The following is a 27,826-nucleotide window of genomic DNA, read 5'->3' as shown; positions in this document are numbered from 1 at the left end:
CCCGGACGTGACGTTTGGGTGAACCTAACGCTTGCGCTGCGTTCACCGGGTGAACGCAGACACTTTCTTTCTCTTGTGATTACGACGAAGCCAACCAAGCGACGAAAAGCAATCGAGACAAATCTGTAGCGGAAAAGTATGCCAATATGAGCTTCATTTTCGTCCCGAATTGAGGTGAGTTCGTTATAATGCGAACATGACAGTCCTTATTGAGAGAACCTTACAGAAGCCTAAACTGTTATTACATTCTAAGTTATGGGCCGCTCTTTATTTTGGACGTTGCGTACGAATGAGTGTTCGCTACCTTGCGACTGTGTGCGCTCAACCCCCACACGTCCCAAGAGCGCCCGGCAGTGGGATACATGCGATTTCTAAACACTCTGTTCCTCTTGATTATTATTTTTTTCGAGAATTCGAGAAGATTTCGTACTATTACAAAATATTTAACTTCAGCAGTGAGTGTTAGAGGTGCTTTACGTTGTCGTTTCCGCAAGTTTACTAGCGGTTTTATTGAGCATCAAGTTGTGTGACGGTTTCTCTGCTGCCGTGTTGTTGCTGTGTTCATCGTGATGATGCCTTCCGCTCTCGGCGATTGAGCGATCAGAATCGGCAAGTGGACAGAGCGCATCGGGCAGTGGCCGAAGGTGGACTTCCTTCCGCTCTTTTCAGATTGGGACATCGCTGTCACAAAAGCGCTTCTCAAATGGAGTCCGAACAGATGGAAAAACTTCGCCAGTCGCAGCTGAAGGGCCTGCGATCCTGCGACGCGAAGCTCGAGCGCTGGGCGCAGTTCGAGCGCGACTACGAAGCCCTCAGTGAGCGGCTGCGCACGCTGCCCGACCGTGTGAGCCATGAGGTGATGGTGCCTCTCAACTCCCTCGCCTTCATGCCGGGACGGATCATCCACACGAACGAGGTACTCGTGCTCCTGGGGGACAACTGGTTCGCCGAGCGGTCTGCGAGCCAGGCGCTGGGCATCGCCGAGCGACGCGCCGAGCAATGCAGAAAGATGCAGGAGGGATTGAAAGCCGAGCGGGAGCAGCGCACCAACTGGATGAAGTACACGGACGAGTTGCACCGCGAGAGCGGCTACGTGGATATTCGGGAGCCGTACGACCCGGCTGAGGAGAGCACCTGGCGAGAGAGACACCGCAAGAGCGTGCGTGACCATCACACGTCCAAGAAGGCTGCCGCAGAGCAGGAGCATCAGTCCGACACAGATGTCTGGAAACTACTCGATCGCCTCGAGTTGCAAGAAGAGCAGGAGGAAGCCCGCGCAGACATCGCACCCGAGATGTCGCACGAGGAAGTCTCGCGCAAAGTTCGCTGGCAAGACGAGAGCAGCGGCCACATCAGCTTCTCTTACTCGTCAAGCGACACCTGCTCAGCAACCACGGCCAGTTGCAGTTCGGGCGCATTGCTGAGTCCGGGCGACATCTTGCGCATGTTTGGTGGATCGGAAGCCAGCGTGGCAAAGTCTATACTGAAAAATTCTTTGGACGTGAAGCCGCCGACGCTGCCTAAGGCGTCAGTATCATCTCCTGTTGTACCAGCGCAGAGAGAAAGGCTGAAGTTGAAGTTTGATGACGCATTCACGGGAAATGTTGTGGAGCACCGCACTATTGCACCTTCGTCGACAACAATCGACTTTGATGTTACTGACGTAGAATTACCAGCGCCACTCAATAAGCCAAGTTCGTTGTTTAGGTCAAGGAGGGTAACAAAGCCGTAGACTCGAAGCACTGAACTGTCGCTTGTGTTATGCTACAGTAAACGACACTGAATATTTGTGCGACAGTGAACAATGCAATTTCTTTTGTGACCTCGAAATACTTTCTGCAGCACTTACAGCTGTCACTATGAGGTGCCCAAATACCGTGTGAACTGATGAGAAAGACATGTTACCATACACACAAAGTGCATGTAATATGTTAGCAGAGTCAGTATATTTCAACATCTTCTATTGGTTGGACATGAACACTGATGTTCAAAAAGCATCTGTCAGCATAGGACCGTGTGATTTGCCTTGCTGTACCAGAACCGCAGTTTTCTCTTGTTCTGAATTCATTACGGTTGTGTGGACCACATGGACAGCATGGAATATAACACCAATATGTTATTGTGTTTTGACTGCAATGTTCAAATAGTGCCATTGTTTTGTAACTGATATCATAAATCATTTTGTATAAGAAATGCGTTGTTTCCTATTAATCTGCAGCATGGCTTACGATGTAATTCTGTGTCTCCTTCGAAGGCATTTCCACAATGCCAGTGAAAAGCTGCCAGACAGCATCCACTCAAGCTGCCAAAAAATAGTTTTGTGGCTGTAGATTGCACTTGTAATTGTTACTACGCTCAATGTGGGGACATTATTTTCAATATTATTGTTTGGGAGAATTACTATGCAGCAGTTTATTTTGGGTGGAAGCATAGCAGGTATAACCATGTAATTGGTGCTTCTGCAGATAGCCAAGGTGGCAGGATGTGTGCTGTAAAAATGCACAAAATGTTGGCGGAGGATGGACAAGTTCTTAGCGATTTGGAGCTTAGCAAGCTGTTGTGTGCTTCTGCGCTTAGTCCAGTGTAACGCACATCTTGGTGACCAATTTATTTTGCTGTAAACATGGGGCAGAAAGTCTGTTTGGTAGAGAGAGAGATAGAGGAAAGGGGAAAGGCAGGGAGGTTAACCAGAGGGGAAGTTCCGGTTTGCTACCCTACACTGGGGAAAGAGGGGAGGGGGAGGTAAAGTGATAACAAAGTGGAGATAAAGAAATGTGTGTTAGTGACATATGTATGGGGACAGAAGAAACTTGTGCGAGCCCCAGATCTTGTAAGCGTAACTTCTGAAGGGTTTTGGGGCACATGTTGCGAATAGCTGTTCTGGCTTCTTAATTGACACGGAGTGGTTTTGGAACATGCCTTTCGAGGATAGCACCATCTAGTGTAGAGCTCTCAAGCATGCAGCCCATTGGCCATGTACAGACCACATGGCCCTCCTGGCTATTCGACTTCCTTCCTTTAGCTGTTTTAGGTCATTGGAGGGCTTTCATTTGTATAAGGTCATGGAGCACAGTATGTTCGTGGAATGGATAAACTCCACTTTAATGCCCTTGCTTCTGAACTCAAGCAACTGATCCACTGCTACATTCTACATGATGGGAACCATTTAGCTTCGGTCATATGCCGCATGATGACCTGTTTAAAGAAATAAAACAAATATGAGAAAACCTAAGCACTTTTTAGGAGTCGTGAATGTAGAAGCGTTAATGTCCAACTGAATGTCGCTGAGCAGTCCGAACTTTGTGCTGTGAGTAATGTTTGCGTTAATGCTCCTTATGCCCGACGTGTATTGGGAGAGTTGACGATTATGGTGGATGTTAATGCCTGCCTCTTCACTTGCTTTGCTGCATTGTTCCACTCCCTTACTTCGTCTGTGGTGTACTGCCATGGACTGTCACGCTTCACTACTGCCGAGGTTGCGGACACTGATGATGTAGATGCTCTAGACTTCATAGAGATATATGCCGCCCGAGCCAGCAAGCGCAAGCTAGCGTCATACTGGCTTGCCAACGTCATACTGATCTGGAGTCGCAGCCAATGAGCATTCAGGTGCCATTTCATTGCTGTAGACACCACTGCCTTTTTCGCTCAATGGGCCATTTAACACCTTTGCATAAAAAAACAAAAAGAACTACTAATTTTAGCAATTATGCTGGCTCTGAACTCTTTTGCTGCACAGAAGCAGGCAATCACACCTGACACCATCATCTTGGTTGCTTGCTTGCTGCTCAAATAATAGTGTCTAAAATTAATACTGTCTTCTAAAAAATAACTTATGTATGATGTGCAAAATTTTATTTTCATCCACAGCTGTATTGCTTACTGTGCTCTGAAAAATTCATAGGCAACACCACTCTTAGAGCCTGCATTGTGCACAAAATCCTGCATAAATTCTCAAATGGAAATGTTGTGCCATAGCTTATTTCACCTGACTCCAAGCTGTGCAAATTTGATTCCCAGTGCTAATGGTGGTTGAAGCTTTATTTTTCATTATATGGTGTGGTTCATACAAAGAATGAGGAGATAGCCTCATGATGACATCATGATAGAAAAGGTGAAGAGACTCTGCAGACCAAAGTTTCAAGTTTTACCTGCTATCAAAGTAAAACAAAATTCTTGTCTTACACATGCCTCAATGCAGCCAGAGGAGTGCTGTGTGCTCTGTATTTGGATCAGTTAGGTCGAGTGCTTCTGGCTCTTGCCAGGTGGGGAAAGTGTTTTGCAGAGAAATAATATGCAAGTTCTGTGCAAGGACTGGAAAATGGAAATGTTTATGTGAGAGCATTATGTGCATTCTTTGTAGCTGGTTGTATATCAGAAATGCACTTTAGTTCCACTCGCACAAATTTTGAGGGGTATTGCAAACATACAAATGGGTGGACACATTCTACCTTGTTTTGACTTTATGTATGTAGTGCACAAAAAATGAGGATAAAGAAAGAAACAAAGACACATATATTGCTATATGTTACTTCACCTCTTCTTTTTGTCCTCATTTTTCAGTCAAGATGTACCAACTCACCCAAACTGCCAGACTTGTGTTGACTTGTTCACATTTAATGCTTGTACTGACTGCAGTAATCTGTCTATAGCCATTATGAAAAAGTAAGAAAATCTGACTTGTGATCACGTATCTGGAATGATTACACAGACATTTAATATGCAGTTTTGCGGAAGTCCATTATTACAATCAGTTAATGGCATAAGTGAACTGCAGCGCAGTGCATCTGACAGTTACAAGAGACCCTGCTCCCATTTTGAAGTGCTTTTGGTGCTCGACTCATCAAGTGAGACAGCTTGAACAGTAACAAGCATTAACTGCATTTTTAGTAACTGCAAATGCTGGCATGACCAGCCTTGTTGTGTGTGCTTGCTATGGTCATAGCGAGGAGTGATTCTTTTCATTTGTTCTGTGGCAGGCAAATGAGGCTCATCTAGGACGCCAAAGCCATGCTCCCAGCAGCGAGGGTGACATTAAGGTTGTCATGGATGGCAGCTACACGACTTAGCCTTGCAACGACACGATGCCATGCAGCTCTTGGCACCCAGCATGTCCAAGTGGTATGCTTAACTTACTTGAGCGTTGTTAAGTTTGTTGATATATGTTGATGTGATACCTACGGTAACAGTTGATCATGTGCTTTTCTCTTTACTTGAAATGTTGACATTGGCACTCGACACCAATATCTGCAAATGCTTGAAAACAATGATTGTTGACCAGGAGTTTGAATTGGGAGAGTGGTGTTGCATCACTGATTAATCACCAGGTGATCAAAGTGTTGCCACAGAGGCATTATGATGTACAGGTTTGGCCTGTACATGGCCCTCAAGACTGATCAACAGGCCATGTTGCCTCCAAGAATGGTTGACTCGGACCTTGTGCTTGATGCAGGATGCTATGGGCCCCAAGGAGGATGTGCAGTTCCCTGTGAGTGCCAGGGTGTCTGAGCCAATGCCTGCGCAGACGACAGTGAACTTTGAGACTGTGTGCAAAAAAGTTGTGGAGGGCACAGAAGTAGGCATACCGAACAGTGCTATGATCATGGCATTGCGCAAGTTACTTACTTCACCTCAACAAGATCCACGTCTGATGGAGTGCTTTGCTCACAGCATACTCTGGCGGTCGCGACGCATGGATCTTGCAAACCTCTGCATCGTCCTTGGCCTGCATGTCAAATATCAGGTGAGCTGAAATGGGATAGGGAGGAAACGTAAACATGCATTAGGGTGGTACCTTGCACACTAAGCTGAAAATTACCTTTGTGGTTGGTCCTTCCATTCATGCTAGTTCATGGAGGACTCGTCTGCCAAAAATGAGTCTTTAAAGTGTATCCCACATTTGTGTAGCAGCGTAAACACCAGTTATATGTTTATTGAACTTTATATCCTGACAGCCTTGCCTATGTTATCACTGAAAAAGTTTATTAGCTTTTGAAATGAGATGATTTAGCTGAAGTATTTTAATTTATAACAGTACAGAACCTCGGGATGGTTGTCACTATCTGTCTAAACTTGTTTTGAAGCCATTCAGCTGGTGTCAAAACCTGTCATTAGGCCTTATCGTGTGTTCCTGGAGTATGCCTGCCAGTGGCGTAGCTACGTCGTCTGGCACCTGGGGCCCATAGGTCTTCTGTCAGCCCCCCCCCCCCCCAGCCGGGTGTAGTCGAGGAAGGCGAGGATATCAACAATTTCCGGGTGTCTTCAGACATATCTGCAAATACCAGCATGGTTTTCACAAGGACTTCTCATGCGAAACACAACTTGCAGGATTTACTCCGGATATACACTCATCATTGGATGCCGGCATCCAAATTGACGCCATATTCCTTGACTTCTCAAAAGCGTTTGATCGAGTTCCTCACCACCGGCTCTTACTAAAACTTACACAACTTAATATTCACCAACTTGTTCTGGCATGGGTGCAAGCCTTCCTCTCTAATAGACAACAGTTCACGTCGGTCAATATCTTTGACTCTCCTTTCGTCCCAGTCTCAGCCGGTGTTCCTCAAGGAAGTGTGCTTGGTCCATCGCTTTTCCTAATTTATATAAATGACTTACCCTCCTCCTCCATCAAATCTAAAATTAGGCTATTCGCTGACGATTGTGTTATTTACCGCAACATCTCTTCTGAAGCTGACTGTCAATCTCTGCAATCTGACCTTGACTCCTTAACTTCGTGGTGCACCACGTGGCTAATGACACTAAATCCTTCAAAAACAAAGTTGATGTCTTTCACTAAAAAAGCTTCTCGCATTCCAACATCTTACTTGCTAAATAATACTTCAGTGGAACTTACGACCACGTACAAATATCTTAGAGTTAACTTTCAGTCTGACCTGTCCTGGCATTACCATATTAATGTCACCCTTGGTTCAGCAAATCGCTTACTTGGGTTTCTTAAACGTAACCTGAAATACATCCCATCACACTTACATAAACTGGCTTACATCACTTTAATTCGTCCTAAAATAGAACATGCCTCCGCCATTTGGGATCCCGATCAAGACTACACTATTAAAAACATCGAAGCCCTGCATAACCATGCTGTACGTTTAATTTTTTCGGATTACTCACTTCATTGTCACTCCATTGAAGAATCGTGCTGAACTACATGGGTTATCATGTCGCCATGAAATCGCTCGCTTATCACTTCTTCGTAAGCTCTACCATCATGCATCACTTCGCGAGGACTTCTTTAGGCCACCCTCTGCCATCTTTCCCCGCCTTGATCACCCTTTTAAAATCTAACGCTTCATGTGTCGCACACTAACTTATGCCAGATCGTTCATATGCGCACCATAACTGAGTTGCCATCACACATCGCAACTGTCACCGACATAAATTAATTCCAGAAACTTCTAATCAATAATGAAAGTGCGTAAACATTTCTTGTGCCATGTGCAAAACCCATTCACGGTGTTATCTGCCTGTGTGTGATGTGACCATGAATATAATGCTGAGGATAAATTATTGCAATTTTACAATGAACTAAAACACTACTGCAGTTATAATTTCTTCATTTATAGTGCTCTGATGTATTAACGCTCTATTTCAAGACATATTACCTGCAACATACATAAGATTGTATCCCGATCATTGGTGTTTCTTATGGAAGTAAAGGAGAAATAATTGCTCAGATAGTTTTGAAAATTCCGATGTGAAACTTCAAAGAAACACCTCAAGAAGCGTGAATGAAAGTAATAATTTGCTATTTTTAATGTAAGTAATTTACTCATTGCAGCAAGCACACGGTTCCTCTTCTACTACATTATTTAGGCTCTTGAACCAATGATTGTCAGCACCTGGTTCCTTTTCTACTTCATTATTTAGGCTCTTGAACCAATGATTGTCGGCTGGGGAGCATCCAAAACCTCCTAATACTTCATTATTGTGTTCTATCAGTTTTTCTGTGCAAGCAAACTGGTCTAGTAGTGTGCCTTGAACTGGCGCAGAAACCCTCACATGCCTTGTGCAATACTTCTACAATACTGCACAGTAATGTACAGTGTTCAGTGTTGCACAGTATTGTACTGTAATAAGAAGGGCGTTTGCACAGGCGATGTTCAAAAAGTAAGTGATTAGACTGTTGGTCAAGCTTGTGCCAAAGGTTGGTCTGAAATTTACTGTGAGCTCTTGTGGGAGTGAAAACTCCACACTGAGAGGACCATTTCTTGTAATAATTCGTACATATGATATAGAAACGCTGATGGATAAGAGCAATCCACGGGAGTAAAAATATTTAACTTGATACTAGTCAAACACAATTATCAAAATAACATGCACTCATGAGCATCTGTTGTTGTTTGACACACCGTTAAAAAAAAGCCTATACAATGGATCAGAAAATGACAGCCGAAGTGAAGTTTCTGCTTCTTCACTGCTCCTTTGCTGCTGCACCCACCTGCCTTACGCCCTCTCCGCTTTAGAAGAACCCCACCTATATACACTATCGCGAGGAAAGCATATGTCCACTTGTCGCATAAGACAAGTCGACTTGTTGAAACGTTGGCTCCTGCTTTCACCTTGTTCTCGTTTTGCTCATCGTCTTGAATGTCCATCCCGCCTTCCCCCTGTTTTCCCTGGTCCACTGCTCCTGTCATTTAAGAATTATTTTACCGAGTCGACCAAACCACAAATTTTGCACTGTTTGATTGGAGAAGTGCAAGGAGTAATGGAGGCTAGTTTCAACAATACCGTCTTTCAAAAATTTATTTTAATGCGATAGCGATAAGCGTCCCTTGTCAAAGAAAATCCAGTGTCAGTGTCGGACGTTGCTTCGGCAAAAAGATTTTCGAACCACCCATACCCAGGCCCTCCATATGGAACAAGGAACTTACTGAACTAATTGCATTTTTCAAGCTAAAATACGTAGAAAAATCGTAAAGTATGGCTTACACACAACCTACGGACATGATAGCTCTCGGATTGTAATTTGAATATACGAGAAAACATCATTCTGTTACACGAAAACTCAAACAAACCCCTCTTCCAACATTTCTACATTTCATAGACTGTCAATGGTGTCCGCCATTTGCGCGGGCTGGCGCGTGAATATCTGGGAGTCCACGTAGTGGTGCACCCGCTTTCTTGAAACACTTCCAGATGGCACTTGCCTCCGTCGCATCGCGGCCCACGCAAGAGGCCGCATTTCTACCAGAAAGCCTGCCTTTGTGGATAGTGTTCGCCGCGAGCGTTTCTCGGTAAACATTACAGTTACGTACGCTGCAATTGCCGGGAAGCATGAGAAGCAGTCAGGGATCTTTGAATGCTATTGTGTTCCACTCTTAAAGGCAAAGCTTGAGCATCCTCCAAATTTTTTCCAGACTCATCAATGTGCTGAAAATTGTCAAACCTGACTTACAGGTAAAGTTCAGTCATTACTTTATACGGCACGTGGCATTACTCATGGAAAAATTTCAAAGGTAATGTTTAACAATGTGTCAAAAAACTGTCGATCAAATTGGTCAATTTCTTTGGGCCTGGTAAGGAAAGAGTTAAACTACCACTGTCAACAGCTCAGAGAAATGAAAGGGTAAAATGAATATCTGTAAGCAGTTCATGCATTATATATACATCATTCCTGCTTATACTGTCACTGCCACTTGTGAATATTGTGGCTTGATGAAAAAGATGGGCCTCAAGTGCCCAGTAGCAGTTCCTGGTGCATGGCGAAAAAATTATACATTGTATTAGTGGTGTTGCTGTTGCTCGAGGTGCACCTTTAGGCCAGAAATTAGTCAAGAATTTCAGGACTTCTTCTCTACTTCCCAAGAGACATTCACCTTTACAATACTGAGTGCTGTCAAGAGTACATTGATGCACTTGGTACTGCCGAAGTGCATTCTTGTGGATCCTTAATAGATTTTATAAAACATCTCATGGGTTTCTTTTGACAATCTTGCCATTATTTCATGATCAAGAGGCTGATGTAATGAGTGCAACAAATGCTGTTACACGTGAATCTTGCATTGTGTTTGCATAAATGTATTTTGAGAACTGCGGCTCAGTGGCTCGAGCTTTGCCTCATGCTTACAGACACAGAAAGGTAGCGAACTGGAGCAACGAGTGGTAGATCAACTGCGAACAGTCGTACGAGAGCGACTTTCCGAGGCTGAGTCGATGAGAGACATTGTGTGGCTTCTGGAGACAGTGGAGCACATGGGTGCCGCCGAGCATAAGCGGAGGTTTGTGCTTGAGGTGCAAGACCGGGCCCTGCAGCTGGTGGGCTCCCTGCCACGCTCGGACGTGCGCCTGCTCGTGCGCACTCTTGCACGGCTGAAGTTGAGGCCGACACCCCTGCTCCAGGCTGCCGCTTTCTACCTGTCCAAGGGGACAGAGGTGAGTCTAAAGAGTCTAAAGGGACACTAAAGAAAAGAATAAGTTTGGCTGCATTGGTAACTTACCCTTCTATAATATAAAAAGAGATCTGGCAGAAACCATTTCTGGATTATTCTCGATGTTAATACAATTAGCATTGAAGCAGTGCAGCGACAATGTATTGCCACTGCTGAAACATGCCATTTACAAGGCGTGTACTGGAGCCGGGCTCCTTTCTTGCACTTCTCTCTGGTTGCACGGTGCCATCTCACAGCACTACTGTGAGATTGTTGTGCTTTGTGCGTGTCTGAATATGTAGTCAAACAAGGGTGTCTGGATAGATTTGACGTGGGCTCCTCCCTGCGCTGGAGAACTTTTTAATGATTTTGTCATAGAAAAGCAGCATATACCCAGAGGCCCAATCCAGTGACCCAAGTTGGCATCATAGAAGTTCATTTAAGATTAGCACATATCCAATGGCACGTACCCAGGTGCACATACCCACTGCTATATGATTGACCCAAGTTGACATGAAAGTGAAATGGTTAGATACTGCCACGGACTTAGATAGATACGAGAAAGTGAGTAAAGGATCGTAAGAATGCCAATTCCATTAAATAACCACTCTTACCATGAGAGGAGCTTGGATAAGCTAGAAAACATGCAAAAACAAAAGACAGGTGGTGATACTTTCCACACCAGGCTCACTTTTACATCATGGATTTGGCGCCATATAGTTGAGCCTAGGTAAATATTTAAAAGTAAAGATGAACTACATTGTACTTTAAGTGAGCCAAAGATAAAACTCGGCAACTTTCAAGAATTTATATTTTGCCATAATGGCCCAAATATGGGAAAATGCTTTGATATGAGTGACGTTACACTGACATACTGCCGTTGACATTTCACTGTGAAATTAGTAAGAATTGAAATTGGCTGTTATTTTTTTATCTGAGTAATCAGCGTCTTACTGAGAAATTAACAAAAAATAGAGTTTTGAAAGGATCCTTTATCAATCTAAATGGTGTTATTGTTTCTGTTTAGTGTGTTTTTAACACTTTGTTGGCATGAGATGCAGTCAGTTATTCCTTGTGGCGTGTGTTGCGCGAGAGCATCCTCATGCCAGTTATGAGGTGGCCTCAACGATAACGTTGAGGCCAGCGGTGGACTTTTTGCTCAGTCACCGCAAACCACCCGATTTCTGGTAGCAGCTTTAGCTCCTCTTGGTGAGGTCTTGTCTGCATTTCTGGAAGAATATACAGTAACTCTAGATAACATGAAGCCCATGTCTCCAGGAATTACTGCAGCTGCGCAGGTTTGCTTTGATGTGCAGCCGCTGCAGCTGCACTGGCAATTCACGGAATGCGGTCGTGCGTTTGCATACCCTGCAGTATTTTGTGGGCGAGTGTACATAATTTAAAAATTGATCAAGAAACTTGCCCTTCTACTCTGGTCTAATCTCGTGCCCTTCTGCATGTTGGCTGCAGGATGCTTCCATGAAAGAAATCGTCAGCCTCTTTCATGCATTGCATTCCCTGAGCTTCCCCGAGCCATCAGTGCTCCAGCAGCTGTCTGGAGCTTTTGTGGAGCAGCTAGCTGATGACAGCAAGGTTTCTCTGGTTTCTGCGTGCTTCACAGGTGTGGGCCAGTTGTCTTGGAGGCACACTGGTAAGCTGTCAACCTTCAGCTTTATCTTCACCAATTAAATTGGACATACCGAAGCTACATAGTGGGCCATGAAGGATGCTGTAGTGGAGGCCTCCGGAATAATTTCAGCCACCCGGGGGTCTTTAATGTGCATCCAAAGCATGATATCGGAATGTCATTGCATTTTGCCCCTATCGAATTGTGGTTCTGCCACGGATGGGAATTAAACCCAGGACTTTGCTCAGCAGCAAAATGCCATGACCATTGAGCCACTATGGCTGATACTGATCCAATGTGCCTAGTAAGAAGCATTGTAACCTTAAGATTTGTGAAGCCTTCTGTCTGAGCAATCTATACGGATTTTCCTTGTACAGTTACACCTTACTGCAATGAACAATGGGATATCGCCAAATAGACCGGCATTGTTAAAATTCATTATGCAAAATAATGGCAAGAAGTTAAGACCAGTGTGTCTTTTTTGCACGTGTCAATGCTCTTCACTGCTCAATGGTAGCGTTTTCTGTCGTGCTGAATGCTGACCCACGTGCAACTACAGTAAAAGCTCGTTAATTCGAACCACAAGGGGAAGCCGCTTCAGTTCGAATTAACGAAAGTTCGAACTAACGAAAGTGAAGGAGAGCAACACTACACTGCGATTTGGAAGCAGTAGGGCATGTCAGCAATTTGGCGTGTCAGAAAGTGATGGCGTGTGCCGCGGGCACACGCCATCTTGAAGTCGAAGCTCTGGGTCCGACTGTGCCACACTACCGATGTCCACCGAAACGAACATTAGCCGAGGCTTAACACCATCACAATGAATCGCGACGGCCGATACCTCCTAAGCTGAAAACAGACGTACACAACCGATGAAGACTGCCGAGACAAAGACGCTGAACATGTGAAGGTGGCGAAGGCCCCGATTCGTTGGTTCTTAATTGCAAGCGCAGCTGCGACGTACTTGATTCGCTGTGTTTCGGAGATGGCGCTTGCCGTGCCATCTCCGCTCAACATTAGCAGCTGTACAAGATTTGCAAAGCCTCCGAGATTCGCAACGGGCATGAAGTCTCGGAGGTTACGTAGAGCGGAGAGGCGGCAGCCGCCGCTGCCTTCTGGCTTACCCCGCGTCGGTTAGATTTTTTCCCGATTTTGCCTTCTCTCGCCGTTCTCTCCGTTTCGGAGGCAATACAGCCTTGTGTGTAGGCAGTAGGCGCGTTTCTCTGGCCGTGTGCCAAGCGAGCGTAGTTCGAATTATCCGTGAGGGAACCTTCTCGCGTTCGAATTAACGGACTTTTTTATACATACACTTCTGTGGAGCTTGGCCAGACCAAATCGTACAGTTAGAATTATCCATAAATTCTAATTATTAAAGTTCGAATTAACGAGCTTTCACTGTATGCCGACATCACCGCACGAAACCAGCAGAAGTTATGGAGCGCTGAAAATGGCTTCCAAGATTGGGCTCTGCTTCATCATGGAGGCTACATCCTGATGATAAGCATGCCTTCAACTTTATGGCACTATGCCTGGAATGGGTGCACTTGGCATGTTAGATTGAAAATTTTATGCATGCTTGCAAGAGAGCGCCGCTCATGCCACCACCGATGGCCTGTGTGCTGAAAAGAAGCCCGACTTGTGTGTACAGAGGGAGGGTGTTCTGGCACTGAAGAGTTCGGTATAATCCGCAGCGCGCTCATGCGGGTTTGTTTTAAACAGTCATTTTTTATTACTATTACACAATATAAGGAGGTGTCGGCACACAAATATGGCACCAACTACTCTTTGGCTCTTGAATAGGTGGTAAACAGTCTTAATCAAGTTAATGCATGTGAATCTTGTAAAAGTTCAGCAATAGTTTGTTGTACCCATGAATTCAGTATATTTGTGCTATCTGTAATGATCTTCAACTGTAGCTTCCGGTGATGTTCAGCCGTAGCCTACAGGTGGATACCAATCCTTTGTTTCATGGTGTTAAGGAGATATCACATGTACAACTTGTCACCTGTTCTCCACTTACACTGCTTTGATGTCTACTTCTCTTGCAATATGGTTTTGTTGCTGTGATCTTTGCAGAGCTCCTAGAGTCATGCTCCAGCTGGATAGTGACTCACCGTGCCTCCTGCCGTCCAGCTGACTTCACCGCCTGTTTGCTTTCCCTGGCACGGCTGCAGTACATGCCCGAGTGTTCAGACCAGCTTTTTTCTGTGCTACTTGAGGAACTCTCGGAAGGCCAATTCACCACCATGCCAGCTGTCTGGCTTGACATTGTCTGGTCACTAGCATCGCTTGGCAAAGCTCAGCAGACACACCTTGATTCTGTTCTGCAGTACCATTTTTACACTCCTCTTCTGGGTAAGGGGTGCTGTTTGTAGGTTCGTGCAAATATGAATTTTGTAGTTCAAAGCAAATTCAAAGTGAACTGCTAAAATAGCAGTTGTGGGATTGACGAACCTAAAAAAATGGGGGGTCCTTTACTTGCAAAGATAGAAACAGTTTGATCTCAGGAAACAGTTTATTTTCAAAGTTCAAAGTGTTGTTCAACACAAGTTGTTCAACATCTTCTACAGTGCCAGCAGTGCGGAACGTGACATGAATCTGCTGGGGTGTGTAAACCCAAAATTAAATGTAGAAACGACTCTGCGTCATGGTGGGGCATGCTTGCAGTGTCCAAGCACATCTGGAACAGATGTAATGGCATTCCGCTTAATAATTAGGCACTGTTCAAGCTTATAAAACCACGGCAAGGCACTGCAAGTAGCACAGCTTTGAACAGCTTCCTAGGTCGTGGCTCTGTAGTGTCTCCAAGAGGTCCATGGTTCTTCCGTACAGAAGTGGTTATTGCTTGCTGTCAGACAAGTAGTACACATTCTTCATGACCCAAAAGGGCCATGGTTCTTTCATACAGTTGTTATTGCTTGCTGTCAGACAAATGGTACACATTCCTCATGGCACAAAATAAAAGCACACATTCTTCGTGACCCACAGTGGGTCGTGAAGAATATGCTCTGCTTGTCTGAGAAGTAAGCAGTAATAATTACCTTATATCAGGACCATGGCTTCCATGAGACACTCTGGAAAGCCAAGTCTTTTTTGCTATATGGAATTTTCAATATTAAGGGTGTGGCTGATTAACAGCATAATGCGAAATGCTCCCTGGCATCAGCCTACTAAAGCGACTACAGTTAAACCTTGATATAACAAAGTTGGTAAAATCAGCAATTTGCCTTGTTATATCAAATATTTGTTGTATTGAAATTCAGCCTTTTATGCAAATAGTGCAGTCTCCAAATGATGTTGTTTTTACATAGAAGGGGCCGCAAGCAATCCAAAAAAGCAAACTTGAATGAAAAAAAAAATCATTGTTGAATTCGAGAGTTGACGATGAAATATATGCTTTTATGCTGTGTCAACGATATCTTCACAACCGCGGTACGAATTAAGCGAAGCACGGCACACTTTCATGTCCACTCCACATTCGTGGCTGATAGTGCTGCCCCCAGTGGGACGAGGCTATCGTGAATTGGGCCCACTGCTGGGGCTGAATGCTTCGTCTGCCTCCTGCTTCAGCGAGTCTCCAGAATGTGAGGTCACGCATCCTCAAGCACTAAATTGGAAAAACAATGCACATTATGCCATGAAATCTCAGCACGCCCACTCTTTGCAAACGCAGCATATTACCTCTAAAGCAGGACATGTTATCAGCGCATGCACTCATCCATGGCTGCGCTATTAAAGGAGATGCACATGAACCTGCCTCTACTCATGAACCCCTCGAGCGCACTTGTTTGCGTAGCCACGAGCTCTCTACCCTCATCCCCCTTCCCTTTGCTCATGCTGAATGGCTCACTCTCACGCGCTTTCACTCGCAGCCAAAGCATATAGTGCGTGCGGCGTGATAGGATCTTGTCGCACTTGAAACTTATATGGAACATGCTGCTGCTCTGCTTCGGTAGTTTCTCTTGGTCACACGATTTAAGAGATGCGTTCTCAAGCAGACTCTTGTAATTCAACCATTTGACCATCAGTGCCTGCGAAAGTTTCTCTTTATTGTCTCGGTATTTCTTCGCGGCGGCAGCGAAATTTTGTTATACCGAAGTCGTGCATAAACACACTTCGTGATATTGAGGTTCTATATTCATGCTGTTCTATGAACAAGAACACTGAGAGCCGTGTTTGCAGGAGCATTGTCATGATGCAGGAACCACTCACCGGAATTTCACAAGGCCGGATGTTTTCGAGCCACAATTCTGCGCAGCCGTTTCAACACCTCCAACTAGTTGCTTGACAGTTTGGTTTTAAGGGTCGAATACTGAGTGTACGGTTCCTTTAAAGTCAAAAGGCAGATCAGCATCATCTTCAAATTCGTTTTAACTTGACAAGCTTTTTTTTGGATAAGGTAAGCCAGGTGATTTCCATTGACTTGTCTGTTGTTTACTTTCGGGGTCGTACCCATAGCATCATGACTCGTCGCCTGTGATAATTTTTGTTAAAAACTCTGGATAATCTGTGACTGCGTCCTCTATTGCACGACAGGCTTCCATGCGACGATCCCTTTGCTCTTTGGTGAAAAATCTGGACACAAACTTAGCAGCAACTCATCGCATTTCCAAATCGTTGTGCAAAATGTGCTGAACGGAGCTCCAGGATAACCTGGATAAGTCTTCGAGTTGGTTATTTGTTCTGTGTCGATCTTCCTTGATGAGATCATAGATTTTGGCAATGTTTTCCTCAGTTCGCGCACTTGAAGGACGACTGCAACGGGGCTGATTTTCAATTGTAATTTCCCCCTTTTAAACCGAGAAAACCATACGTACACTTGCGTTTTACTGAGACCATGTTCTTTGCCTGTTTGCATCATCACAACAGTTTCTACTGTGTTCTTGCTGAGTAAAAAGCAAAACTTCACAGCCGCACATTGTTTGTGAGAACCTGCCATTTCTTCTCATCACGAGTAGACTACAGACACACAAGCAAAACTGCCATAAAAACAAAAAGCGTCATTGTTGGTTGATGCCACATGGCATACTGACTCACAAGAGGTCCTCCTAAAGCGCCGTAGCAGCAAGACCTCATACTACAAGTACACAATGCGCAGGAGTACGATTCCAGCTATTTTTGGTCCCCCCTTGTATGTAACAGGTATTGAGTGACAGAAAGCTGTTTTGGGATTTTCTCATATGCACTTTTCATCTGATTATAGTCATTGATATGCTGATTAATTAATTAAGACTAATTATCTAATTAGGCAGAATGCAGAAAACATTTGAGTATCTCCAAGCGACGGCAAACAACATTACATTGTTTCTGCCCAGTTACGTAGCATTTGCATATCTTTAAGGTTTGGCTCAAGTTAAGTGAAACACCCTGTATTGAGGCTCAAAGTTGAAAGTGTTCTATGGACAAGTAGTTACAAAAAGTGAAATACTTCTTTATATCAAGAATTTTGTTGTATTGATGTTTTGCTATATCGAGGTTTAACTGTAGTTCCAGCTCATGTCATTCAAGCTTTAACGTCTTACAAAACAGACAGATATTTGAGGTGAGGTCCCACCAGGTTTTTCTCACAAGGAGCCAATTGTACTGTAGACAGTGGACAGGCTATGAAACTAAATGGGAAGGGGGCCAGATCTGTACAAAATTGATAAAGCAATGTGCAAGTTACAGAACTTGCAGCTTTAATCCACTGGTGGTGGACCGTTTCTTTTTTTTTTTCACTTTTTCTACCATCAAACAAAAAATATAGGAGATGCCACTCATTATAAAGTGTTCTATTCCTTATTGCTTTCTTTGGCTTCGTGGATTTCGCTTCTTCTTTAAGGTATGGACTGACTGCATTACTGGTGCTGTTTCTAATTTTTGTGTTGTAGTGGTGCACATTTTAAAAATTATTATTTCAGTTTAGCTGCAATGTCCCTTGCTCAACTTATGTCACTTGCCCGTTTCTAGCATTAATTGGCCCTTGCATTTTATTGTTTATTTTCTTACCAGAGGACTCGTCTCTTGCTGTGCCCTCACGACAAAAGCTGCTGAACATAATTGCAGTGAACGACTTGGAATTTCCTGACGGTCCTTCTTTTCCAAAAGAAATGGTTGAATCCATTGTTGAGGTGAGATTCCAGCGTATCCGATGCGGCATTCACGGTTAGCTATGTAATCAACTCCTTTGTTCTGGCTATGCCATCCAGCAGCATGTCCCCAGACTACTCGTATAGGAATTTTAGCAACAACATTACTGTAGAGATGCCTCATTTGCTGCTTTAGACTCATGTACCTCATAATGGTGCAGCCGCCTGCCATAGTGAAACAATAGGCATGGCATCCTGCTTTTAAGTATGAGGTCACAGGTTTGATTCCTCTCTGCAGTGGCCATACTCCAATAGGGGAGGAATGCATTAGCTCTTGTGTGCTTAGGTTTAGCTGCATGTTGAAGAACCCCAGGTAGCCGAAATTATTAGTCCAGAGACCCCTCCACTACAGTGTCTCTCACAATTCCTGTCTTGCTTTGGAAGGTTAAAACCCAAAATTTGACTGACTTGATTTGTTTATGGTGCACTTGATTTCTTAAGTGTGTTAGCTTAATGGCACCATTTTGCTTTGTGAAATTCATGTGGTTTCAGACTGCTTGGTTACAAAAAGCAAATGGAAGCTTTTAGCAATAGAATTCCATTCAGATTCCATCTGGTCTGGGTCATGTGATTGGAAAAATATGTACTGTAGTATCCTCAGTATTAAAATAGCATCTGCTTCCTTTGAAAGTGTGATACAGTCGAACCCACTTATAGCGATACTGGTTTTAACAATATATCGATACTGGTTTTAACAATATATCGGTTTTAACAATGAGAAGCTGCTGCACCGTCAACCTTTGTATGTTTTCCATGGTGAAATAATCCGCTTACTACAATGCTCCAATGCTGCATTATCGGTTATAACGACAAAGCCTGGCTGCTGGGTGTTTGAGCCAAAAGGTAGTGAAATGTGAAATTATTGAAAAGAAAACAATAAACCGAGAAATTTGAGCCGTTGCTTGATGGGCTGCTGCTTCAACAGCCGCCACACACTTATTTTCCAGCCATCTCTGGGCGCCTCACTTCTTTCACCCATCCACCCTTCCGAACACTAATGGGCTGCGGCCATAGCTCTAAGCTGCCTCACCGTCTAAAAGACGAATCGACCGCGCCAGCTGCGCTGCTCGCAGGTTGCTCGCATGTTGCTCGCTGGCTCCTCATTCAGCGCAGTTCTGCAAATAGCTTTATCGCTCGCATTCGTCTTTGTTGGTTGTGTCTAAATCATTCCTGGCCATGTGGTTTCTCAGCCTCATTTGACTTGCCGCTGAAATGGAAGATGGCTGATCCACCCACTGATCATCGGCAATGCACGACGTTGCCGGTGAAAAGAAAGCCTAATACAGGTGTCACAAGACGCACTTTTGATTGCAATCAAGCCTGATCCGGATCGAATTTCTCGGTCGTGATTAGCTGCTTTGCACAAAATGCGTGAGAGAGCCAATTGCAGTTGAGAATTTCGATCCGGATCGGTGCAGATTGCGATCAGATGTGTACGTGTGACACAGGTATAAGTGCGTCTAACCAATGAGGTCGCAAACATGCTTGCATCTGATAGCGACGATGACAGCAGCGATGACGCCGTTGGGCAGGCTGCGTCAACGTTGTCCATACAGGAGGCCTGCGGATGATTCAGTCCCTCCGGGGCTTCGTTTTCACGAGGAACTTTCCGCTGAACTACGTGGCGCACCTGGATGCTTTGGAAAAGGATGTCAACAAGCTTCACGTAAAGCATTCAAGGCTGACGGACATAGGGTTTTCTCGTGCAAGCCAGTGAGAAGTATATGGCGAGATGCTTGTGGCGATCTCGCCTCAGCGTTTCTTCTTGATTTCTCAAACTGACAGGCTGCTGCGGCAGCTTTCTCACAATATTTAAAAGGCCCCTTTTGGGCCCACCAAAGCAATGAGTCGGCGTTGCTTGCATATCGCTTGCCACCTGTGACCCCTCTTTGCAGTTGTTATAGCAGTGCTATTGTAGCAGTAGCAAGCCGACAACAGCGGCTTGCTACACACAATCGGAGCACCCAGGAAGCAGTTAAACGAGGGAACACAATCAGCAGCTGGATGGAGAAAAGTGGTGGGGAGGGGCAGTAGCCTCTCCACCATTATAGTGTTCTCACATCAGCTCTGCCATCGCCTTATTTCGATTTTTTCATGCAACCCGGTTATAACAATTATAGGTTATAACAGTTGAATTTTCATGGCACTTGAATATTGTTATAAGTTGGTTCGACTGTACACATGAGCATGCTGTTTAAGTGTAATCCTAAATGGCAGCGTAATTTTGAAAGACGTGTATGTTCAAAAACCATTTATGCAGCAGAACCACAAGGTGCCAGAAGCAGGAGCACTGCAGCGTTCAGTCAGGGAAGCACTGACGCAGCTTGCCCCTCTGGGGAGGTACTTATCACAGAGCCCAAGCCTACCTTATGGACTTACTGCAGGCAAGTGCTTTGTTAGGATGTTCCATACTGCATCTCATGATTGACTCTTTTGGGTTCTGTGAGTGCCCAAATTTATGCATACACTCTTCATCCCACCTTTTATTCATGATGCGGAAGCCTGATTCAGTTTAACCTTGTTTAAAGGGGACATGACACCAAACTTTTGAGCTGTAGTTATGCATTGAACATTAAACCGTACACATTCCCCAGCAAGCTGGCCAAATTTGAGTGCATTCGGTGCAGTAGGGAATTTGCACTCGAATTTTTCAATGTTACAGTTGAATCGTAAAGCAGCTTGGCGGCACTAAACGGTGACAAAATGCACTTCTGAAAACAGCTCCCTCGGGTAACGGAAGCCGGTCTTGAAGGCCATGCTTTTGCATACTTAAAACACCGGAAGTGATTGCAGGAGCTGGAAATATGTCATGGCCACCATGCATCGTTTTGTTTTTGTATGTGCATTTCAATGCAACTTGGTGGTTTACTGCTGCTTTTAATCGCGCTGGTGAAGGAATTGCAGGCACAATTCAGCGGTGATGCCGTTTCTAAGCCATTGAGTGCTAGAGCGTCTGGAGAGAGATGGCCAGTGTGGTCTCGAACTGTTTAAAAGCAGACGACAAAGAAGTGGCCTGTCAGTTCCTGATGTCACACAGCCTTGCCAAAATGGCTGTTGCTGTTGGTAGGAGAGGTTGAGAGAGGCAGCGATTACAAATTAAAATTTCCAGTTAAATTGTGGGCTGAGTGCTCAGTTTCTTTGTGTGCATAACCATATTGCGCCCTCTACTATCAGTTACAAAATTAAACTGAGAACGGTTGGACAACCATATCGTAGCTCTTTTAATGAGGTGATGTCTAACACAAGTATATCTGTGTTCATTATAGGCATAAATTCTGATATGAGTGAAAAAATCACAATTGCATTTATGGAAAATTAATGAAGCATACATGATGTCTATGAGAGGCTGGCAAAGGGTCTCCTGTCGAATTTGATGGTCTTGCTGTGCCGATACATGGCATGCGAGCAGCGCTAAATTACAAGTAGCATGTGCTTTGTACTGTTGTCAGTATGCAAACGTGCGACTGGTGTGATTCCATGGGATCAGTGTTTTGGCTTGCCAGCTGTATGCCAGCCAAGCCAAGCCACTCGCCAAAATGCACATACACTGGAGGGTTCTAGATAGGGGGAGTAAACCCTACACGAGCTCCACGCTGAGGCGTTCTTTACAGAAATGTTGGTGGCGCCACTGTCTCTCACCTGAATGAACGTCCTTACATGCCAGGCAAATGCGGGTTCCATCAGAGACCCTACCGCAGCTGCATGGAGCTTGGACAGGCATTTCACGCTGCTGTATCAAGTTTTGCTACACACTGCAAAACACTAGTTCTTTCACCAGGGTTTACTCAACTTTTCGAGTTTCCAGAGAAAATATGAATGCACATGCGTTGTGCAGATGGCACTGTTGAGAGGAAGTGACGAGCATCCTGCCTGCACTGTCCACCGTACTAAAAGATATGCAGCATGGCAGAAACCGTGTGGTGGCAAAAAAACAAAACAAAAAAACCCTGAGAGAATGACGAAAACAATGCAAGAATGAATGCCTGTCGACCAGGTGGCAGCGGCTCGACCTGTGAGCTTGTCGCAGCCAATGGGCACAGGTGAAACAGCTGGAGTTGCAGGATAACGCGATGGCTGCATCGCCGTAACATCAGCATTTTTTTCTGCCACTCTAAGCTTGCTGCAGTGTCCGCTGGAACTGCACCCCTATTTGTAGTACACACTGCATGCACATACAACATGTGCCATAATAAGGTACTTTTGCAGAGTAGTTGACATTTTTGGCTATCAGAATACATATTTTGAGCTGTGAGTGAACAAATATTTACTTCGCTGTAACCAATATTGTCTTGGAATTTTCATTTTCATTGTATCATGCAAAGCTCATTGAAATAAAGTATGGCCAACCGAAAATTTATGTAAATTTTGGTTAAATATATATTTACTTCGTCATGTGCAATAATTTGTTATATATTTCGTGCAGTCAAACCTCGTGATAACAAAGTCGCAGCTGGCACAAAAATAACTTCACTGTATCCAATGTTCGTTATAAACATATCTGTTACACTGTTATAGCGGTGAGACAATTTTTTCGTTTAGTTTGTTATATCTGATATTTCATTATATTGAGGTTCAACTGTATTTATTACATTGAGTTTCAACTGTGTTATTTATGGTATTAGTTGAATTTAGTTGACATACGATCACAAGTCCCATAGCCCGAGTACCCCAACAACCTCAAAATTCAGTACAAGCTCCATCCACAAAACTACACTGCACCTTCCTTCTGTACCTCGATACTCCTCAACATGGCTGCCAAGGGGTGCTGATACATTTTGAAAGAAGTTTGCCTCCACTGTGTCGGTGTGATTGGCTGGCATGTCCCTGGAAATTATTTTTTGCTTTATAGAGCAGTGTATTTGCTATTGCATTCGTGAGTTGCCATGCTGTCTTATTCTTGGGTAGGCAAAAATAATTTATCGTGTAGGCACTGTGCTCAAGCACAATGCCGGGACTGTGTTTCTGAACTGTCACTTGGGGATACTGCTTTTTGTGTGCTGTGATTGGCCGAATTGCAAGGGCTGTGGCGTGCTTTCATATGGAGGATTCTTTTTGCCAAGAGGATGTAGCTGCCTATATTATTTAACTCTTTAAGTACTGTGCACGAGCCTTGACCGGTTACAATTTTTTTTACAAAGAGTGCCAAGGACGAGTCTGTCTTCTACACGAGTTTGAGTGCTCTAAGTGCCAGTAATGGGTCGTGCTGATCCATTTTGTTTTGACATTCTGGTGAGTTCCCTCTTTGGCTGGCCATACAGACTCCACTCATTCGGCAGAGATTTAGAAAGTGGATGCTACTAGTCACGAAAGCATGGCTTTAGTTGATTGAGTCGTCAAGCTCCGAATGTGGTTTGCTTCTGCATCCAGGCATCGACAGTGGTGGCAGGGGTTTTCTGTGCTATAGATACATCCATGACTCTGATGTCGCTGACTATGGCAATAATATTGATATCGTGTAGCGATGGCTGAAGCTAGACGGACGGAACTTTCCACCAGCGCCTCATTTTACGTTTGAGCATTTTCCGACACACGTTGTGAATTTGCTACCCCTGTGTCATATATTCAATAAAGCCTCGTCTACTCGAACTCTGATGTCTCGAAATACCAGTCAAGTCTACATTTTTTTTCCGTCTGTGGTGTCAGCCTATGTGTTTTTCACCTCTTATTTTGAAAAGTTCTTGCGCCAAACTCTAGATATCTTCAAATGTCGACTTTGAAAATACCAGGGAAAAGGCAGTGGGGCAGCATGGCTTGCACTCACTTTTTTAATAGCAGCAGCTCGCTAGCTGAACCAGATGCCAAGCCACTTTTCTCGCTTATCTTTACCTTATCATAGCACCATATAAAAGCGAAGTTGTTGTTTGTTAACCATGAAGATTATTAGCAGTTAAGTGGCAAAAGGGCATGGTTATGAAAATCCATATAAAGCATGGTGTTCAGTGATTCAAATGCACTAGTTGGCCTGCGTGGTGATTGGTGCTTTTTACGCCACTGGTGAGCACTGGGTGATTGCATGGGGCCCAAATGCAGTCACAGTGCATCACATCGGCCTCCACTTTTATTGTGTACCACACCTCGTCAGCTTGATGTCCTCAGTGCCAACTGGTGCTGCAAAAAGTGCCAGTCACCAAGTTCGCCAATCATCATGTTTGGATCGCCGAGTACTCTACAAACCACATTTTAAGGCAAAAACCTTGGACGGCTCATGGGCCAAAAAATCCGTGGTCTGGCGTTATGGCACCAAAACTCAAGTGAACCATCTTGGAGATATAGGTGAACTGGCCATATCTCCAAGTTGGATTCCAATTGATATTGTGAAGGTCGACAGTCATACCATGCCGTGCCATGACCATGCCTTTTGCGGGAGTCGAACCCACGAACTTTGGTGTTAAAGCGAAGTTAATTAAGGCACTTGAACCTACGACGCAACTTGGAGGTATGGACGAACAGGCCATATCTCCAAGTTGGATTCAAGTTGACATTTAACAATAATTTGACATTTGACAATAACCTTTAGTGTTATTTAAGAAGTTAATGAATGTACAGTTATTTAAGGTAGTTAATTAAGGTCTATGGTGGGAGTCGAACCCTTACCCTGTGGTGGGAGTCGAAACCATGACCATTGGTATTAATAAGGGTAAGTTAATTAAGGTAGAGCTAATGAAGGCAATGGAACCCACCACCTTTGGTGGGAGAAAACAAGTAATAGGAAGTAACAAGTGTTCGAATCAAAATGTCACGCAGCACAACGAATGCCTTCATCCTCTTAAGCGTATGCTAAAGTGACTGTCAACATTTTGCAATGTTTGTTTGTGGAAAAAAAAAATGCATGGACACTGTGAGTTCAAATATCCGTGTAAGTAGTTCAAATAAAGCTGTTAAATAATGTACATACGTGGGTATAATATCTGCATTTTAGATAACAATGTTATTATTATCAATTTTTTTCCTTCTTTGTGTTGTTCTTTTTTGACAGATGGAGAAATGATCGTGGACAAAAATGCACAGCCTGTTCTGCTCGACTCAAAGCCTCAGCCAGATCACCATAGGTTTGTTCATTAGCTGGCACTTCAGGACTTTTTCTATGACCTATGTCATTGTGACTGGCGTGCTTGTTTTTTATTGCTGTTGTAGAATTTGTCCCTGTTTTCTTCTTTCCTGTAGAATTGCATTGGTGGTGCTTGACTACAAGGACTTTACATTGCACAGCCAAGTGCCAACTGGCGTCAATGCTCTTCGAATGCGGCTACTGAAACATCTCGGCTACAAGGTGCTGCAGGTAGGCACGGATGCTTTTGAACTGTACATTCAAACACAGCTGCTCGTTATTTGCCCTAAAAATAAATTATCGCACAATTCTCACACATTGCAAGAACCTAGGTTAATGTGAAGCATTAGCTGCACAATGCATATGATTAAATGTTTTGAAGTTTCAGTTTGTGTGTATTTCACTTATGCTGTTGGAACTCGCAAAGGGGCTACAAGAAGCAGACTGATGCATACTTTCTAAGCATCTAGTCTCACACAGCATGATTGTGACATAAATATACCCAATGCCATTTTTAGTAGAACATGTAGCTCCATTTCAAGTAGAATACACAACACATCTGTGCAATAAGAGTGAGGGAGCGCCCCCACAAGTACACATGGTGCTGAACTGTGCACATCATCTGCTGTGTTTAGCAGAGAATGAGGAAGATAATGCTTGACATTGCTCTGAGAGCACCTGCCTACAACTGTCCTAGTGGCCATGGCATGGAGGCTGCTATGGCAGGTGTGCCCAGCTCTGCATGGTTTACAAAGCATGATATATCAGCCTAGAAATGACGAGGAAACACTCGGATGCACAATGCACTGTCGAAGTAGCCTTAACACCTACTGGGTGTTGCGTCTGCGCTGTACTGAGTTGATCCCAGTGGCCGGGCAATGTCACATAGCATCTCTCAAAGGTCTAGCTGCTATGAAGGATGAAGGAAACTGGCAGGCTCTGACTTTTAGAAGTGAATTGTTGCTATGCAATGCAATGTATGGGCCAAGCACTAGGTTGCTTGAGAGAAGAAGTGGTGAGGTATTTGCCCTGTCGAGCCATGCATGTGTCTGTGGCTTATCAAGTAGAGCATTGTGCTCTTGCCCTGGGCAAGCCATGTTCTAAGCACACCATTGGTTGCGCAATTTTGTTTTATTATTGAGGCTGCGAATTTGAGGCTACCTGGCCAAATGTATGAAGAAAACCTGGAAATCAATCGTAACAATGCTTTTAATGAAAAGATTGCTTCAATACATTTGCTTCATAATAGTGAAGTCTGTATAATTAATAATTATACATAATGAAATCTTTGTTTAGGAAAACCCACTTCCAAGTAGTTATTTACCAAAGCGCTTGTGATTTCTCAGCAGTAGCTGTACAGACAAATACATCTCATACCAGTAAAACTAGTCGCAGCTTTAAAGAGGGCCCAGTTTCTTTAAACTTTGTAGCAAAGTTTGTAAGACACTGCAGTGGCTAGAACAGGTTTAGCTCCAGTTATTGTAATTTGTGGGAACTGCACAGGCGAGTGGTTTAGGAATGTTTACGGCACTGCAGTATTGCATTATCAGCATTTATTTTATGTAGGCCTTTTAACCATTAGTGCAATAGATTGTGATGGAGTAATGAGTGTGTGTGAGAGTGCGTAGGAACGACACAGCAGATTAACAGCCATTTTACACGGCTTGTTGTTTGTCCATTTGCTTCTTGGTTACTGGCGAAGCAAGTTATATGTATAACTGCCTTAAGCCATTGGTGTGCTTACATTTCTTTGAAGTGATAATGATTAGTTATGAGTATGAGCTAAAATATCTAGTAGACATTCATTTCTTGCCGTCACATAGTTGTGTGCTGTACTCATGGAATGAAGCGCAACAGGGAGATTTTAAGTAGATAAATAAGTGTAATTACTTGAGAGTGGAATGTCATGTTGCGGCATTAGTTGGCCCTAAATCAATCCATTTTATTCTGTGAGCACTATACGCTAGGAGGCCTGTGCATATCTTGCCAAGTGCCACCACATGAAAGTTAATTTGATTCATTAACTGTTTGCAGTAAGTGGGAGCTTACTGCAAACAGTAAGTACTGCAAACAGCCCCCAGGTGGGCCATAAGTGGGCCATTTGATTTTCAGCTTCTTAATGAAGGTTTTGCATATTTGATTTCTTTAGATGAAAACGTGAGGTTTATATATCTTTCAAGGTAGAAACTTGATGTTTCTTTTAAACACAAGTAAGCATTGCAGATGTGTATTCATGCATTAGTTAGCATTACTACACTATGAAACTTTTTTGTGTTATTGTATTTCTAGGTTCCCTACACGGAGTATGATGAAAAAAAACCTGTCCTGCAAAGAGTCAGGTACCTCCACGAGAAATTACTCCAGTGTGTTGCTAGATCTTAAGGATTAGTGTACATATTTTCCTGCTGCTGTTTGAAATAAATGCTAGAGTACAAACAGTCATAAACGTTTGTTTTTATTTTAATGAAAATAAAAATGAGACTTAGGCACCCTCTAATGGTTACAGTTACTCCTTTTCACATAATAGTAATAAATATAAGAAAAATCCTGCAAGAAGAAACGTCCCAGGTTTGGAAAACCTTGAGCAGAGTTAGCTAAGTGGAGTAAAAGAAGTTCGCATATAGTAGTCTTG

General features: G+C 43.9%; 2 protein-coding genes across 3 annotated transcripts; both read left to right on the top strand.

Annotated features, from left to right (window-relative positions):
• Nucleotides 1-35: 35 nt before the first annotated feature.
• Nucleotides 36-27,640, top strand: LOC139059356 (FAST kinase domain-containing protein 4). 2 transcript variants are annotated; one of them, XM_070537659.1, is made up of 11 exons: nucleotides 36-174; nucleotides 4,980-5,121; nucleotides 5,453-5,743; nucleotides 10,096-10,398; nucleotides 11,865-12,045; nucleotides 14,095-14,373; nucleotides 18,010-18,128; nucleotides 20,410-20,530; nucleotides 25,123-25,195; nucleotides 25,311-25,425; nucleotides 27,484-27,640. In XM_070537659.1, exons 2-11 carry the CDS (start codon nucleotides 5,011-5,013, stop codon nucleotides 27,574-27,576), a joined length of 1,686 nt encoding a protein of 561 aa, XP_070393760.1. In that variant the 5' UTR covers nucleotides 36-174; nucleotides 4,980-5,010; the 3' UTR covers nucleotides 27,577-27,640. The 2 variants fall into 2 exon arrangements, with proteins under 2 accessions (XP_070393760.1, XP_070393759.1); XM_070537658.1 differs by having other exon boundaries at nucleotides 20,407-20,530.
• On the top strand, nucleotides 181-2,193 carry LOC139059357 (unconventional prefoldin RPB5 interactor-like). The gene has a single exon (XM_070537660.1). The coding sequence runs from the start codon at nucleotides 704-706 to the stop codon at nucleotides 1,730-1,732; it is 1,029 nt and encodes a 342-aa protein (XP_070393761.1). The 5' UTR covers nucleotides 181-703; the 3' UTR covers nucleotides 1,733-2,193.
• Nucleotides 27,641-27,826: the final 186 nt, after the last annotated feature.

The sequence above is a fragment of the Dermacentor albipictus genome, chromosome 4 (genome assembly GCF_038994185.2).
Source record: "Dermacentor albipictus isolate Rhodes 1998 colony chromosome 4, USDA_Dalb.pri_finalv2, whole genome shotgun sequence".
NCBI classification, from domain to species: domain Eukaryota; kingdom Metazoa; phylum Arthropoda; class Arachnida; order Ixodida; family Ixodidae; genus Dermacentor; species Dermacentor albipictus.
Note: the sequence above shows the minus strand (reverse complement) of the source record. Positions and strands in the feature narration are given on the sequence as shown.

What these genes read in the sequence shown, in the direction of transcription:
- LOC139059357 (XM_070537660.1), top strand. Translation starts at nt 704, where the DNA reads ATGGAGTCCGAACAGATGGAAAAACTTCGCCAGTCGCAGCTGAAGGGC.
- LOC139059356 (XM_070537658.1), top strand. Translation starts at nt 5,011, where the DNA reads ATGCTCCCAGCAGCGAGGGTGACATTAAGGTTGTCATGGATGGCAGCT. An exon ending in GCCTGCATGTCAAATATCAG is followed by an intron (nt 5,744 to 10,095) that starts GTGAGCTGAAAT and finishes TCATGCTTACAG; the next exon opens with ACACAGAAAGGTAGCGAACT. An exon ending in ACCTGTCCAAGGGGACAGAG is followed by an intron (nt 10,399 to 11,864) that starts GTGAGTCTAAAG and finishes TGTTGGCTGCAG; the next exon opens with GATGCTTCCATGAAAGAAAT.